At 43.8% G+C, this 15,860-nt stretch overlaps 1 protein-coding gene across 1 annotated transcript in view; it reads right to left on the bottom strand.

The window, feature by feature from the left end:
- Positions 1–14,778, bottom strand: part of LOC140305275 (neuronal membrane glycoprotein M6-a-like) — a 34,113-nt gene extending 19,335 nt beyond the window's left edge. Inside the window, exon 1 of the mRNA XM_072384047.1 lies at positions 14,513–14,778. Within this exon, the coding sequence (XP_072240148.1) occupies positions 14,513–14,549 (37 nt within the window). The 5' untranslated portion in view covers positions 14,550–14,778. The remainder of the gene's footprint in view (positions 1–14,512) is intronic.
- Positions 14,779–15,860: the final 1,082 nt, after the last annotated feature.

Raw genomic sequence — 15,860 nt, 5'->3', positions numbered from 1 at the left:
ACCCGGCGGAGGGAGACCCGGCGGAGGGAGGCCCGGAGGAGGGAGACCCGGCGGAGGGAGACCCGGAGGAGGGAGACCCGGCGGTGGGAGACCCGGAGGAGGGAGACCCGGCGGAGGGAGACCCGGCGGAGGGAGACCCGGAGGAGGGAGACCCGGCGGGGCTAATCAGTTCAGTCTGAAACACTGATAACTGAACTGGCCGGTGCTCAGGCTCTGCTCAGTTTTCTGTGAGCTTAAATACATTCTTAAAGGTTAACTTTCTTTAAACCATCTCGGTGTTTCATGCACTGACTTAAAGATTCAGTTAACTGCAAACTGAACCGAGAAGCTGTTGGATCAACGTCTGGTCAAATGTCATCAAGAACACAAAGGAAGTTAATCTCTTTAAACTCTTTGGTCCGAGTAAAAAGCTCCAGAAATGGATTACGGATTAAAGGAGGAGTGTGATGCATTTACTGCCTCTGGGCTGAAGTTGGAGAGCTGCTATCTCAAGCTTCATCCTCCTCCCACCATCTCCAACCTCTGAGACACGATGAGGAGAAAAAACTGAAGTCCACCCAGAGAAAAGCCTCATTAGTGTTTAGGATTCTTTTCTATCTCCATGTTTTCTCTTCTTTTCTCTGCTTTGTGATGCGTTCAAGGACTCTGCAGAACGGCCATAAAGCTACAAACCATATCACAAAGTCTTCTTTCGATTAAAACTTTATCCGAAAAGCTGCTTTAAGTTAGTCTTAAATCATATGAACAGAAATTAGAGTCTTTTTGGATCTTCTATAAAATATTATTGTCAAAAGATATTTTACAAACTTACAAACAAAGAGAAAAGGATGATAAAAAAGAAAGACTGAATGAAGTGTCATCCATTCATCCATTCATTCATTCATCCATTCATTTATTAATTCACCCATCCATTCATTCATTCATTCATTCATTCATCCATTCATTCATTCATCCATTCATCCATTCATCCATTCATCCATTCATCCATCCATCCATCCATTCATTTATTAATTCACCCATTCATTCATCCATTCATTCATCCATTCATTCATTCATTCATTCACCCATTCATTCATCCATTCATTCATCCATTCATCCATCCATCCATCCATTCATTTATTAATTCACCCATTCATTCATCCATTCATTCATCCATTCATTCATTCATTCATCCATTCATTTATTAATTCACCCATTCATTCATTCATTCATCCATTCATCCATTCATCCATTCATCCATTCATTCATCCATTCATCCATTCATTTATTAATTCACCCATTCATTCATCCATTCATTCATCCATTCATTCATTCATTCATCCATTCATTCATCCATGCTCTGAACCGGCTTCAGTGAGTACCTGCCCAGGTGAGAAGCAGGAACACCTTGGACAGGTCACAGGAGCTTTCAGTGAGCTGAATAAGCTGCATGTGAGCACCTTTAAATCCAAGCCAAACAGACCAGCACATAAAAGACCATCATTCCCATATATATTTATATATATATTTATATATATTCATATATATTTATATATATTTATATATATTTATATATATTTATATATATTTATATATATTCATATATATTTATATATATTTATATATATTCATATATATTTATATATATTTATATATATTCATATATATTTATATATATTTATATATATTCATATATATTTATATATATTTATATATATTTATATATATTTATATATATTCATATATATTTATATATATTTATATATATTTATATATATTCATATATATTTATATATATTTATATATATTTATATATATTCATATATATTTATATATATTTATATATATAAATATATATTTATATATATTTATATATATTTATATATATTCATATATATTTATATATATTCATATATATTTATATATATTTATATATATTTATATATATTTATATATATTCATATATATTTATATATATTTATATATATAAATATATATTTATATATATTTATATATATTTATATATATTCATATATATTCATATATATTTATATATATTTATATATCCTCTCCAACACCTTCTGTAAACCGGAACCTGAGCACCAGCATTTCAACACAGACAGAATCCCGGTGCAGGTTTTAGCCACAGTTAGAGAGAGAAGCGCTTCCTCCGTTAGCGTCGTGAGGTCCACGGAGACTCTGAAGCCCCCCCCCCTTCAGAGGAGCAGCACGGAGAAAGACTGTGGTGATGATGTCATCCTCAGACTGAGGCTGGAGCGACTCCACGAGGAGGCGGCGCTGCCGGAACGCCGTGAAGGCAGCAGCGAGAGGGAGGATTTTCATTTTGAAACAGTAAACACAGACATTTACTGCTCCGACACTGATTCCCACGGTGCTGAGGAACCAAAGGTGCTGTAGATGTGCGATGAGCCGGTTCACCGAGCACCAGCGGTCAAACACCTGTGGATCCCTGGTTCAGGAGTCGTGGGTCAAACCTCCACCAGCACTACAGGTCACCATCATATTTAGAGTCAACCTCCTCCACCCTCAGCGCTCGGCCACCTGCTCGCTGTCGGTGAAACACTCCCAGGCTGCAGGGCTGAGCACATTTCACTGGACTGTGATGAAATTACCTTCAGAAAGAAAGAAAGGGGCTCGGCTGCCTCTCCAGACTCCTCCCTCCCTCCCTGCCCTCTGCTAAGTCAGTTTGTATCGACTTCTTCTTCTCTGCATTAAGTTCCTTTCCATTAGTGGGCATCATAATGAAAAGGATGTGCTGTCTGTTACAGACTGTTTCCACACAGCCTTCAGCAGCACAAACACACCTTTAACCCTCTCATCTTTCCATTTAGCTGGGACTCATGAGGGAGACGGTCCGAGTCGGTCCACATTCTGTGTGAAACTCAGTGTTTCCTGGATAAAATCCTTTCCTTCTCCTGCTTTACTGAACTACCAGAAACCGAATGTCCCATAAGTCCAGCTGCAGATCAAACAGGAACCAAAAACAGATGCAGCAGACAGTCCTCTGCAGGCTGCTCTTTGTTTTGTGTTCTTATCTGATCAAACTGTCTGCCCCCTTCTCCTCCCGCCCCACTTCTCATCAACAGGGACGGAGCTTCAGCTTTCCTCCTGAGGCACCTTAAATCCTGCGTGAGCCTGGTGGAGCAGCAGAGCCACAGAGCCGCTGTGGGCAGAATCTGATGCAGCTGGATCATCAACACGCGTCATTTCCTCTTTTATGGGTGAATCCACTGCAGAGGAAGCCATCAGGTACCCTAAATAAAACATGCTTTCTGCCACAAATTACACTAAATTCATATAATTCAAACTCATTTTCCACAAAATTGTTCACTTCCATCCAGTTTTGCTCAGTTATCAGAGTTTTGGTCGCTGTGAATGTTTTAGTGACAACAAAAGTGTTGAATGTGGGTTTTTTAGAACAGATCCATCAGTTTATAACGTTCAGGCTGCAGGTTTGAACCCAGATCCATCAGTTTATAATGTTCAGGCTGCAGGTTTGAACCCAGATCCATCAGTTTATAACACTCAGGCTGCAGGTTTGAACCCAGATCCATCAGTTTATAACGCTCAGGCTGCAGGTGTGAACCCAGATCCATCAGTTTATAACGTTCAGGCTGCAGGTGTGAACCCAGATCCATCAGTTTATAACACTCAGGCTGCAGGTTTGAACCCAGATCCATCAGTTTATAACGCTCAGGCTGCAGGTGTGAACCCAGATCCATCAGTTTATAACGCTCAGGCTGCAGGTGTGAACCCAGATCCATCAGTTTATAACGTTCAGGCTGCAGGTGTGAACCCAGATCCATCAGTTTATAACACTCAGGCTGCAGGTGTGAACCCAGATCCATCAGTTTATAACGCTCAGGCTGCAGGTTTGAACCCAGATCCATCAGTTTATAACGCTCAGGCTGCAGGTGTGAACCCAGATCCATCAGTTTATAACACTCAGGCTGCAGGTTTGAACCCAGATCCATCAGTTTATAACGCTCAGGCTGCAGGTTTGAACCCAGATCCATCAGTTTATAACACTGAGGCTGCAGGTTTGAACCCAGATCCATCAGTTTATAACACTCAGGCTGCAGGTGGGAACCCAGATCCATCAGTTTATAACACTCAGGCTGCAGGTTTGAACCCAGATCCATCAGTTTATAACACTCAGGCTGCAGGTTTGAACCCAGATCCATCAGTTTATAACACTCAGGCTGCAGGTGGGAACCCAGATCCATCAGTTTATAAAGCTCAGGCTGCAGGTGTGAACCCAGATCCATCAGTTTATAACGCTCAGGCTGCAGGTGTGAACCCAGATCCATCAGTTTATAACACTCAGTCTGCAGGTGTGAACCCAGATCCATCAGTTTATAACGCTCAGGCTGCAGGTTTGATCCCAGATCCATCAGTTTATAACGATCAGGCTGCAGGTTTGATCCCAGATCCATCAGTTTATAATGTTCAGGCTGCAGGTTTGAACCCAGATCCATCAGTTTATAACACTCAGGCTGCAGGTTTGAACCCAGATCCATCAGTTTATAACACTCAGGCTGCAGGTTTGAACCCAGATCCATCAGTTTATAACGTTCAGGCTGCAGGTTTGAACCCAGATCCATCAGTTTATAACACTCAGGCTGCAGGTGTGAACCCAGATCCATCAGTTTATAACGTTCATCCTGCAGGTTTGAACCCAGATCCATCAGTTTATAACGCTCAGGCTGCAGGTGTGAACCCCGATCCATCAGTTTATAACACTCAGGCTGCAGGTGTGAACCCAGATCCATCAGTTTATAACGTTCAGGCTGCAGGTTTGAACCCAGATCCATCAGTTTATAACACTCAGGCTGCAGGTGTGAACCCAGATCCATCAGTTTATAACGTTCAGGCTGCAGGTTTGAACCCAGATCCATCAGTTTATAACACTCAGGCTGCAGGTGTGAACCCAGATCCATCAGTTTATAACGCTCAGGCTGCAGGTGTGAACCCAGATCCATCAGTTTATAACACTCAGGCTGCAGGTGGGAACCCCGATCCATCAGTTTATAACACTCAGGCTGCAGGTGTGAACCCAGATCCATCAGTTTATAACACTCAGGCTGCAGGTGTGAACCCAGATCCATCAGTTTATAACGTTCAGGCTGCAGGTGTGAACCCAGATCCATCAGTTTATAACGCTCAGGCTGCAGGTTTGATCCCAGATCCATCAGTTTATAATGTTCAGGCTGCAGGTTTGAACCCAGATCCATCAGTTTATAACACTCAGGCTGCAGGTGTGAACCCAGATCCATCAGTTTATAACACTCAGGCTGCAGGTGTGAACCCAGATCCATCAGTTTATAACGTTCAGGCTGCAGGTGTGAACCCAGATCCATCAGTTTATAACGTTCAGGCTGCAGGTTTGAACCCAGATCCATCAGTTTATAACGCTCAGGCTGCAGGTTTGAACCCAGATCCATCAGTTTATAACGCTCAGGCTGCAGGTGTGAACCCAGATCCATCAGTTTATAACGCTCAGACTGCAGGTGTGAACCCAGATCCATCAGTTTATAACGTTCAGGCTGCAGGTTTGAACCCAGATCCATCAGTTTATAACGTTCAGGCTGCAGGTTTGAACCCAGATCCATCAGTTTATAACACTCAGGCTGCAGGTGGGAACCCAGATCCATCAGTTTATAACACTCAGGCTGCAGGTTTGAACCCAGATCCATCAGTTTATAACGTTCAGGCTGCAGGTTTGAACCCAGATCCATCAGTTTATAACACTCAGGCTGCAGGTGTGAACCCAGATCCATCAGTTTATAACACTCAGGCTGCAGGTGGGAACCCAGATCCATCAGTTTATAACGCTCAGGCTGCAGGTGTGAACCCCGATCCATCAGTTTATAACACTCAGGCTGCAGGTGTGAACCCAGATCCATCAGTTTATAACACTCAGGCTGCAGGTTTGAACCCAGATCCATCAGTTTATAACACTCAGGCTGCAGGTGTGAACCCAGATCCATCAGTTTATAACACTCAGGCTGCAGGTGTGAACCCAGATCCATCAGTTTATAACGTTCAGGCTGCAGGTTTGAACCCAGATCCATCAGTTTATAACGCTCAGGCTGCAGGTGTGAACCCAGATCCATCAGTTTATAACGCTCAGGCTGCAGGTGTGAACCCAGATCCATCAGTTTATAACGTTCAGGCTGCAGGTGTGAACCCAGATCCATCAGTTTATAACGTTCAGGCTGCAGGTTTGAACCCAGATCCATCAGTTTATAACACTCAGGCTGCAGGTTTGAACCCAGATCCATCAGTTTATAATGTTCATCCTGCAGGTTTGAACCCAGATCCATCAGTTTATAACGCTCAGGCTGCAGGTTTGAACCCAGATCCATCAGTTTATAACACTCAGGCTGCAGGTGTGAACCCAGATCCATCAGTTTATAACACTCAGGCTGCAGGTGTGAACCCAGATCCATCAGTTTATAACGTTCAGGCTGCAGGTTTGAACCCAGATCCATCAGTTTATAACACTCAGGCTGCAGGTGTGAACCCAGATCCATCAGTTTATAACACTCAGGCTGCAGGTGTGAACCCAGATCCATCAGTTTATAACACTCAGGCTGCAGGTTTGAACCCAGATCCATCAGTTTATAACGCTCAGGCTGCAGGTGTGAACCCAGATCCATCAGTTTATAACACTCAGGCTGCAGGTTTGAACCCAGATCCATCAGTTTATAATGTTCAGGCTGCAGGTGTGAACCCAGATCCATCAGTTTATAACACTCAGGCTGCAGGTGGGAACCCAGATCCATCAGTTTATAACACTCAGGCTGCAGGTGTGAACCCAGATCCATCAGTTTATAACACTCAGGCTGCAGGTGGGAACCCAGATCCATCAGTTTATAACACTCAGGCTGCAGGTGTGAACCCAGATCCATCAGTTTATAATGTTCAGGCTGCAGGTGTGAACCCAGATCCATCAGTTTATAACGCTCAGGCTGCAGGTTTGAACCCAGATCCATCAGTTTATAACACTCAGGCTGCAGGTGTGAACCCAGATCCATCAGTTTATAACGCTCAGGCTGCAGCTGTGAACCCAGATCCATCAGTTTATAAAGCTCAGGCTGCAGGTGTGAACCCAGATCCATCAGTTTATAACGCTCAGGCTGCAGGTTTGAACCCAGATCCATCAGTTTATAACGCTCAGGCTGCAGGTGGGAACCCAGATCCATCAGTTTATAACACTCAGGCTGCAGGTTTGAACCCAGATCCATCAGTTTATAACACTCAGGCTGCAGGTTTGAACCCAGATCCAACAGTTTATAACGCTCAGGCTGCAGGTGGGAACCCAGATCCATCAGTTTATAACACTCAGGCTGCAGGTTTGAACCCAGATCCATCAGTTTATAACACTCAGGCTGCAGGTTTGAACCCAGATCCATCAGTTTATAACGCTCAGGCTGCAGGTTTGAACCCAGATCCATCAGTTTATAACGCTCAGGCTGCAGGTGGGAACCCAGATCCATCAGTTTATAACACTCAGGCTGCAGGTTTGAACCCAGATCCATCAGTTTATAACACTCAGGCTGCAGGTTTGAACCCAGATCCATCAGTTTATAACGCTCAGGCTGCAGGTGGGAACCCAGATCCATCAGTTTATAACGCTCAGGCTGCAGGTTTGAACCCAGATCCATCAGTTTATAACACTCAGGCTGCAGGTTTGAACCCAGATCCATCAGTTTATAACACTCAGGCTGCAGGTGGGAACCCAGATCCATCAGTTTATAACGCTCAGGCTGCAGGTGTGAACCCCGATCCATCAGTTTATAACACTCAGGCTGCAGGTTTGAACCCAGATCCATCAGTTTATAACGCTCAGGCTGCAGGTGTGAACCCAGATCCATCAGTTTATAACACTCAGGCTGCAGGTGTGAACCCAGATCCATCAGTTTATAACACTCAGGCTGCAGGTTTGAACCCAGATCCATCAGTTTATAACACTCAGGCTGCAGGTGTGAACCCAGATCCATCAGTTTATAACACTCAGGCTGCAGGTGTGAACCCAGATCCATCAGTTTATAACGTTCAGGCTGCAGGTGTGAACCCAGATCCATCAGTTTATAACACTCAGGCTGCAGGTGTGAACCCAGATCCATCAGTTTATAACGCTCAGGCTGCAGGTTTGAACCCAGATCCATCAGTTTATAACGTTCAGGCTGCAGGTGTGAACCCAGATCCATCAGTTTATAACACTCAGGCTGCAGGTGTGAACCCAGATCCATCAGTTTATAACGTTCAGGCTGCAGGTGTGAACCCAGATCCATCAGTTTATAACACTCAGGCTGCAGGTGTGAACCCAGATCCATCAGTTTATAACACTCAGGCTGCAGATTTGAACCCAGATCCATCAGTTTATAATGTTCAGGCTGCAGGTGTGAACCCAGATCCATCAGTTTATAACACTCAGGCTGCAGGTGGGAACCCAGATCCATCAGTTTATAACACTCAGGCTGCAGGTGGGAACCCAGATCCATCAGTTTATAACACTCAGGCTGCAGGTTTGAACCCAGATCCATCAGTTTATAACGCTCAGGCTGCAGCTGTGAACCCAGATCCATCAGTTTATAATGTTCAGGCTGCAGGTGTGAACCCAGATCCATCAGTTTATAACACTCAGGCTGCAGGTGTGAACCCAGATCCATCAGTTTATAACGCTCAGGCTGCAGGTGTGAACCCAGATCCATCAGTTTATAACGTTCATCCTGCAGGTGTGAACCCAGATCCATCAGTTTATAACGCTCAGGCTGCAGGTGGGAACCCAGATCCATCAGTTTATAACACTCAGGCTGCAGGTTTGAACCCAGATCCATCAGTTTATAACACTCAGGCTGCAGGTTTGAACCCAGATCCATCAGTTTATAACGCTCAGGCTGCAGGTGTGAACCCAGATCCATCAGTTTATAACGCTCAGGCTGCAGGTGTGAACCCAAATCCATCAGTTTATAACACTCAGGCTGCAGGTGTGAACCCAGATCCATCAGTTTATAACACTCAGGCTGCAGGTGTGAACCCAAATCCATCAGTTTATAACGCTCAGGCTGCAGGTTTGAACCCAGATCCATCAGTTTATAACACTCAGGCTGCAGGTGTGAACCCAGATCCATCAGTTTATAACACTCAGGCTGCAGGTGTGAACCCAGATCCATCAGTTTATAACACTCAGGCTGCAGGTGTGAACCCAAATCCATCAGTTTATAACACTCAGGCTGCAGGTGTGAACCCAAATCCATCAGTTTATAACGCTCAGGCTGCAGGTTTGAACCCAGATCCATCAGTTTATAACACTCAGGCTGCAGGTGTGAACCCAGATCCATCAGTTTATAACACTCAGGCTGCAGGTGTGAACCCAGATCCATCAGTTTATAACGTTCAGGCTGCAGGTTTGAACCCAGATCCATCAGTTTATAACACTCAGGCTGCAGGTTTGAACCCAGATCCATCAGTTTATAACACTCAGGCTGCAGGTGTGAACCCAGATCCATCAGTTTATAACACTCAGGCTGCAGGTGTGAACCCAGATCCATCAGTTTATAACGTTCAGGCTGCAGGTGGGAACCCAGATCCATCAGTTTATAACACTCAGGCTGCAGGTGTGAACCCAGATCCATCAGTTTATAACGCTCAGGCTGCAGGTTTGAACCCAGATCCATCAGTTTATAACGCTCAGGCTGCAGGTTTGAACCCAGATCCATCAGTTTATAACGCTCAGGCTGCAGGTTTGAACCCAGATCCATCAGTTTATAACACTCAGGCTGCAGGTTTGAACCCAGATCCATCAGTTTATAACGCTCAGGCTGCAGGTGTGAACCCAGATCCATCAGTTTATAACACTCAGGCTGCAGGTGTGAACCCAGATCCATCAGTTTATAACACTCAGGCTGCAGGTTTGAACCCAGATCCATCAGTTTATAATGTTCAGGCTGCAGGTGTGAACCCAGATCCATCAGTTTATAACACTCAGGCTGCAGGTTTGAACCCAGATCCATCAGTTTATAATGTTCAGGCTGCAGGTGTGAACCCAGATCCATCAGTTTATAACGCTCAGGCTGCAGGTTTGAACCCAGATCCATCAGTTTATAACGCTCAGGCTGCAGGTGTGAACCCAGATCCATCAGTTTATATCGCTCAGGCTGCAGGTGTGAACCCAGATCCATCAGTTTATAACACTCAGGCTGCAGGTGTGAACCCAGATCCATCAGTTAAAAGCAGCACCTTTTCCACTCAGTTCCACATAAATATCATGGAAATATGTCTCATACAACATCAGCAGCAGCAGAAAACTAACCTGCAGCAGATCATCATTCACTGTGTCTAAGTGAGTAAAAATGAAGGGAACGGGAAAAAGATCCAGCTGAACAAACAGCTTGAGATGGTTTTAACGGACCTCAGATGAATCTAAAGCTGTCATTCTGTGGCAGTTAAACTTTCAGAGCTGATTGAATATCATGAGACCTTAATGAAGCCTGTGGAGGTTTATTATCCACAGCTGTAAAAACCAGAGCGTTCCACCGACACAGAGGTGTGTTAATATAACCCAGAGGAGGCCCGACGAGCCTTCAGCTTCAGGTCTAAAACATTAGGGTTCAGGTTTATGGTTTTTCTGTTAAAGCCAGAAGGCATTAGCTGAAGACAAATTAAACGATGCCTTGTAAATCTTATTGTATATTGATGGATATTGAATGGTCTGTCCCATTGTACTACAAAATAAAACAATAAAGCCAATTTAAATGAATCTAAGAAGAACAAAACCCACGAGCTTTAGCTCTGTGGTAAACGAGGGGCCAATGGCGCCGAATCACCTGAAACTGAGCCGTCATTCGACTTAATAAAGAAAAAATCCTGTTGCATCATACTCAGAGTATCCAGCAGCACCTTCCCTGTTCCCAAGGTGTTCCAGAACCAGATGAAATGTGTGGTCCGTCCTGGGTCCCCCCCCCCGATGCCTGATCCACCGAGGGGACAGAAAGACTTGGAGCTCCTCGGGCCGTTCACATCCAGGCCAAATTATAGAGGAATCTCAGCTGCTGTATTTGACCTCTGACCCAAACATCGTATTCTCTGTTTCATCAGGAGCTCCAGCTGTGCGTCACTCTAACTTCATCAGAACTTTACTGTAGAATTAAACAGTTTAATCAGAACTTTACTGTAGAATTAAACAGTTTAATCAGATCTTTACTGTAGAATTAAACAGTTTAATCAGATCTTTACTGTAGAATTAAACAGTTTAATCAGAACTTTACTGTAGAATTAAACAATTTAATCAGATCTTTACTGTAGAATTAAACAGTTTAATCAGATCTTTACTGTAGAATTAAACAGTTTAATCAGATCTTTACTGTAGAATTCAACAGTTTAATCAGAACTTTACTGTAGAATTCAACAGTTTAATCAGATCTTTACTGTAGAATTAAACAATTTAATCAGATCTTTACTGTAGAATTAAACAGTTTAATCAGATCTTTACTGTAGAATTAAACAGTTTAATCAGATCTTTACTGTAGAATTAAACAATTTAATCAGATCTTTACTTCAGAATTAAACAGTTTAATCAGAACTTTACTTCAGAATTAAACAGTTTAATCAGATCTTTACTGTAGAATTAAACAGTTTAATCAGAACTTTACTGTAGAATTAAACAGTTTAATCAGATCTTTACTTCAGAATTAAACAGTTTAATCAGAACTTTACTGTAGAATTAAACAGTTTAATCAGAACTTTACTGTAGAATTAAACAGTTTAATCAGATCTTTACTGTAGAATTAAACAATTTAATCAGATCTTTACTTCAGAATTAAACAGTTTAATCAGAACTTTACTTCAGAATTAAACAGTTTAATCAGATCTTTACTGTAGAATTAAACAGTTTAATCAGATCTTTACTGTAGAATTAAACAGTTTAATCAGAACTTTACTGTAGAATTAAACAGTTTAATCAGATCTTTACTGTAGAATTAAACGGTTTAATCAGATTTTTACTTCAGAATTAAACAGTTTAATCAGAACTTTACTGTATAATTAAACAGTTTAATCAGATCTTTACTGTAGAATTAAACAATGCCTCCAAACATCGTGAGAACATCCGCTGAACAGTCACAGTTTGCTGGATCAGATTGTGTTGAACGAAGGTAAATGTGGACTTTGATTGGCAGCTGCTGCAGAAACTTTAACTTCTCTTTACCTGAGGTCGGTCAGTCAGACATGATTAATCATAAAACAATTTTATTTCCATATCAAAAGGAAATGTATCCTTATTTATCGTTATCCATGTTCTCTGCTTTTATTTTCTTAGTTTCTTTAGATGGAGAGAAGATGGAGGGAAGATGGAGGGAAGATGGAGGGAAGATGGAGGGAAGATGGAGGGAAGATGGAGAGAAGATGGAGGGAAGATGGAGAGAAGATGGAGGGCAGATGGAGGGAAGATGGAGGGAAGATGGAGAGAAGATGGAGAAAAAATGGAGGGAAGATGGAGGGAAGATGGAGAGAAGATGGAGAGAAGATGTAGAGAAGATGGAGGGAAGATGGAGAGAAGATGGAGGGAAGATGTAGAGAAGATGGAGAGAAGATGTAGAGAAGATGGAGGGAAGATGGAGAGAAGATGGAGGGAAGATGGAGAGAAGATGGAGGGCAGATGGAGGGAAGATGGAGGGAAGATGGAGAGAAGATGGAGAGAAGATGGAGAGAAGATGGAGGGAAGATGGAGGGAAGATGGAGAGAAGATGGAGGGAAGATGGAGAGAAGATGGAGGGAAGATGGAGAGAAGATGGAGGGAAGATGGAGAGAAGATGGAGGGCAGATGGAGGGAAGATGGAGGGAAGATGGAGAGAAGATGGAGAGAAGATGGAGAGAAGATGGAGGGAAGATGGAGAGAAGATGGAGGGCAGATGGAGGGAAGATGGAGAGAAGATGGAGAGAAGGTGGAGAGAAGATGGAGAAAAGATGGAGAAAAGATGGAGGGAAGATGGAGAAAAGATTGAGAAAAAATGGAGGGAAGATGGAGGGAAGATGGAGAGAAGATGGAGAGAAGATGTAGAGAAGATGGAGGGAAGATGTAGAGAAGATGGAGGGAAGATGGAGAGAAGATGGAGGGAAGATGGAGGGAAGATGTAGAGAAGATGTAGAGAAGATGGAGGGAAGATGGAGAGAAGATGGAGGGAAGATGGAGAGAAGATGGCACTTTCAGGATGGGAACAGATTGAATGGATGAACAGAAGGAGTGGGGGTGAAAGCAAAAAAAAGTGTCTGGAAAGAAAAATCCCGTTTGCTTGAACTCTCCCCATCCAGCTCTCTGATTGGCTAAAACAGGTTCCTTCCAGAAAACACACACAAATCAGCCTATCACACAACAGAAGACGCTGCTTTAATGGTGTTTCCATAGATACAGTGTTAATAAACGTTAAAAGGTGATATGTTTGAATCACACCTCAGGTATGGTTGCTATCTGTGAATGAGTGCGAGCAGCGCCGCGTACGTTTGATTCAAGACAAGGAGCCATGAAGAAGACGGACACGCCCATTTTAAGCACCAACAACAACAATAATGATCATTTTCAGAGAATGCCTGAAAGCAGAAATGCAGAAAACTGGGAGAATAGATCTGATTTACATGGAATGTGTGTGAAAAGAGTCAGAAATGGGATGAAAGAGGGAGCCGACAGGTTGAGATGGTGGTGAGTCAAAGTAGAAGGTAAGAGGCAGAGTCCAGCCTGAGATGGAGCGCCTGAAGGAAAAGGGAGAGGGCTCGTGATGGAGCGATATGAGGAAAATGGAGGGAAAGGGTAGGAACAGACAGCAAAGCAAGGGGGGGACGTGCAGAGGAGGGAGAGGGGTGAGGGAAAGCGTTCAGACAGGCGTGAAGCACCAACAATGGAGGCTAACAAAGAAAATCTCAAAGGAGGCATCAATCACTGCCCCACTTATCCCTCCTCCCTCTGATTTTTAGTCTTTATTTCAAGGTTTTGCCCCACGCTCCCTCCCTCTATCACCCACTTCTCCCGCTTTCCTCCCCCCAGCCACTCCCACCTCCTCCTTCCATCCTTCCATCCTTCCATCTGTCCGTCCATCTGTCCATTCAGCCTCCCAAACAACACGACCCTCCAGTGTCTGTCAGCTCCACTCATGCTCTACCCAAACAATCTGCCTTTTTCTGCATCCAAACGCTGGGGAAAGGCAGCTCCCGGGATGCTGAGGCGCTCTCAGGAGCAGACATATAGATGGCTCCATTAAGATTCCCTGTCTGTCTCTTTGTTTCTGCTGAGAACAACGACGAGGAAAATCCTTCCTGTCAACTGCAGCGAGGAACTGTTCAAATTAAACGTGCACAAACGGCTTTTCCATCCCTGAACGCTTGTTCTCTTTATCTGACCAAAACACTCACACAAAGGAATCCTTTGACACCAGGAGGGATGGATAAACGGAACAATCACAGAAAGAAGCAGCCGATGGGAGATAAAAATGAACAAATTACTCCTCGGTCCTACCTTTCTGGCTCTGAGATTCATCCATGTTTTCCTCCATTGTGGCGGGTTACAGTCCCTTTGTCTGGATTTCGTGTGAAGCTGTAAAGCCTCTTGCTAGCTCTCAGCACAGTGTGCGAGTGTGTGTGTGGGAGGCGGTGTGTGTGTCGGTGCTTTTTCCCTCCCTGCAGATGATGGAGGCTCAGGGAAGTCCCTGTTTCTCTCCTCACTGGTGATGTGATGTGGGCTTCTCCAGCATCACACCTGAGCATCAGTCGGCTGCCTTCACATCCTGAAAAATGTCTCCAGAATTCCAGAGACGTAGATCCTAATAATGTCGAGCCATAAAAACATAACATACAACAGATGCAGGGACACTAATGAGCTGTTAACCAGCAATTCATGAAGTGAAAAAAGAATAATTACACATGAAGAAAGATTAAATGAAACGTCCTCAAATCACAAGAGCTGCCAGGAGTGAAAACACAGGACTGAGACTCAGAAGGCAGCTCAACCAACCTGATCTGATGGAAAGTGTGAAATAATCTCAGGTTGTTTTCATTAGTTTATTTATTGACTGTCATCAGCAGAGGAGCAAACAGCAGATATGTTAACGAAGTATTTCAGTGATGAGTTCAGAGAGTTTCTGTGTTAATGGATTATATTCAATAACTAATCAAACAGTGAATGAAAACAAGAACTTCAGTTTCAAACTAAACAACCCAAGAGAAGTTTGATCCTCCATCACCAAAACACAACAAAACTCCAAATGCGGGCTTCTTAATCGGTAGATAATGGTTTATTTTTATTTCTTTCTGTGACACTTTCATGAACATCAGTGAAAACAGGTTGGCTTTAAACACAAAAAACAGTTTCAAAAGTCTGTAAGACTGTCCCTCAAGCTGCATGAAGGAAATATGCTTCAACATCCTCATCAGAAGGATGGAGGATGGAGGATGGAGGATGGAGGATGGAGGATGGAGGATGGAGGATGGAGGATGGAGGATGGTGGATGGAGGATGGAGGATGGAGGATGGTGGATGGAGGATGGAGGATGGTGGGATGGTGGGATGGTGGATGGAGGATGGTGGATGGAGGATGGTGGATGGAGGATGGAGGATGGTGGATGGAGGATGGAGGATGGAGGATGGAGGATGGTGGATGGAGGATGGAGGATGGAGGATGGAGGATGGTGGATGGAGGATGGAGGATGGTGGGATGGTGGGATGGTGGATGGAGGATGGTGGATGGAGGATGGTGGATGGAGGATGGAGGATGGAGGATGGAGGATGGTGGATGGAGGATGGAGGATGGTGGGATGGTGGGATGGAGGATGGAGGATGGAGGATGGTGGGATGGTGGGATGGTGGAT

This window comes from Leuresthes tenuis, unplaced genomic scaffold (genome assembly GCF_036924035.1).
Source record: "Leuresthes tenuis unplaced genomic scaffold, fLeuTen1.0.hap1 SCAF_4, whole genome shotgun sequence".
Taxonomy (NCBI): Eukaryota; Metazoa; Chordata; class Actinopteri; order Atheriniformes; family Atherinopsidae; genus Leuresthes; species Leuresthes tenuis.
The sequence above is the reverse complement of the archived record's forward strand: the minus strand, read 5'-3'. Positions and strand labels throughout refer to the sequence as shown.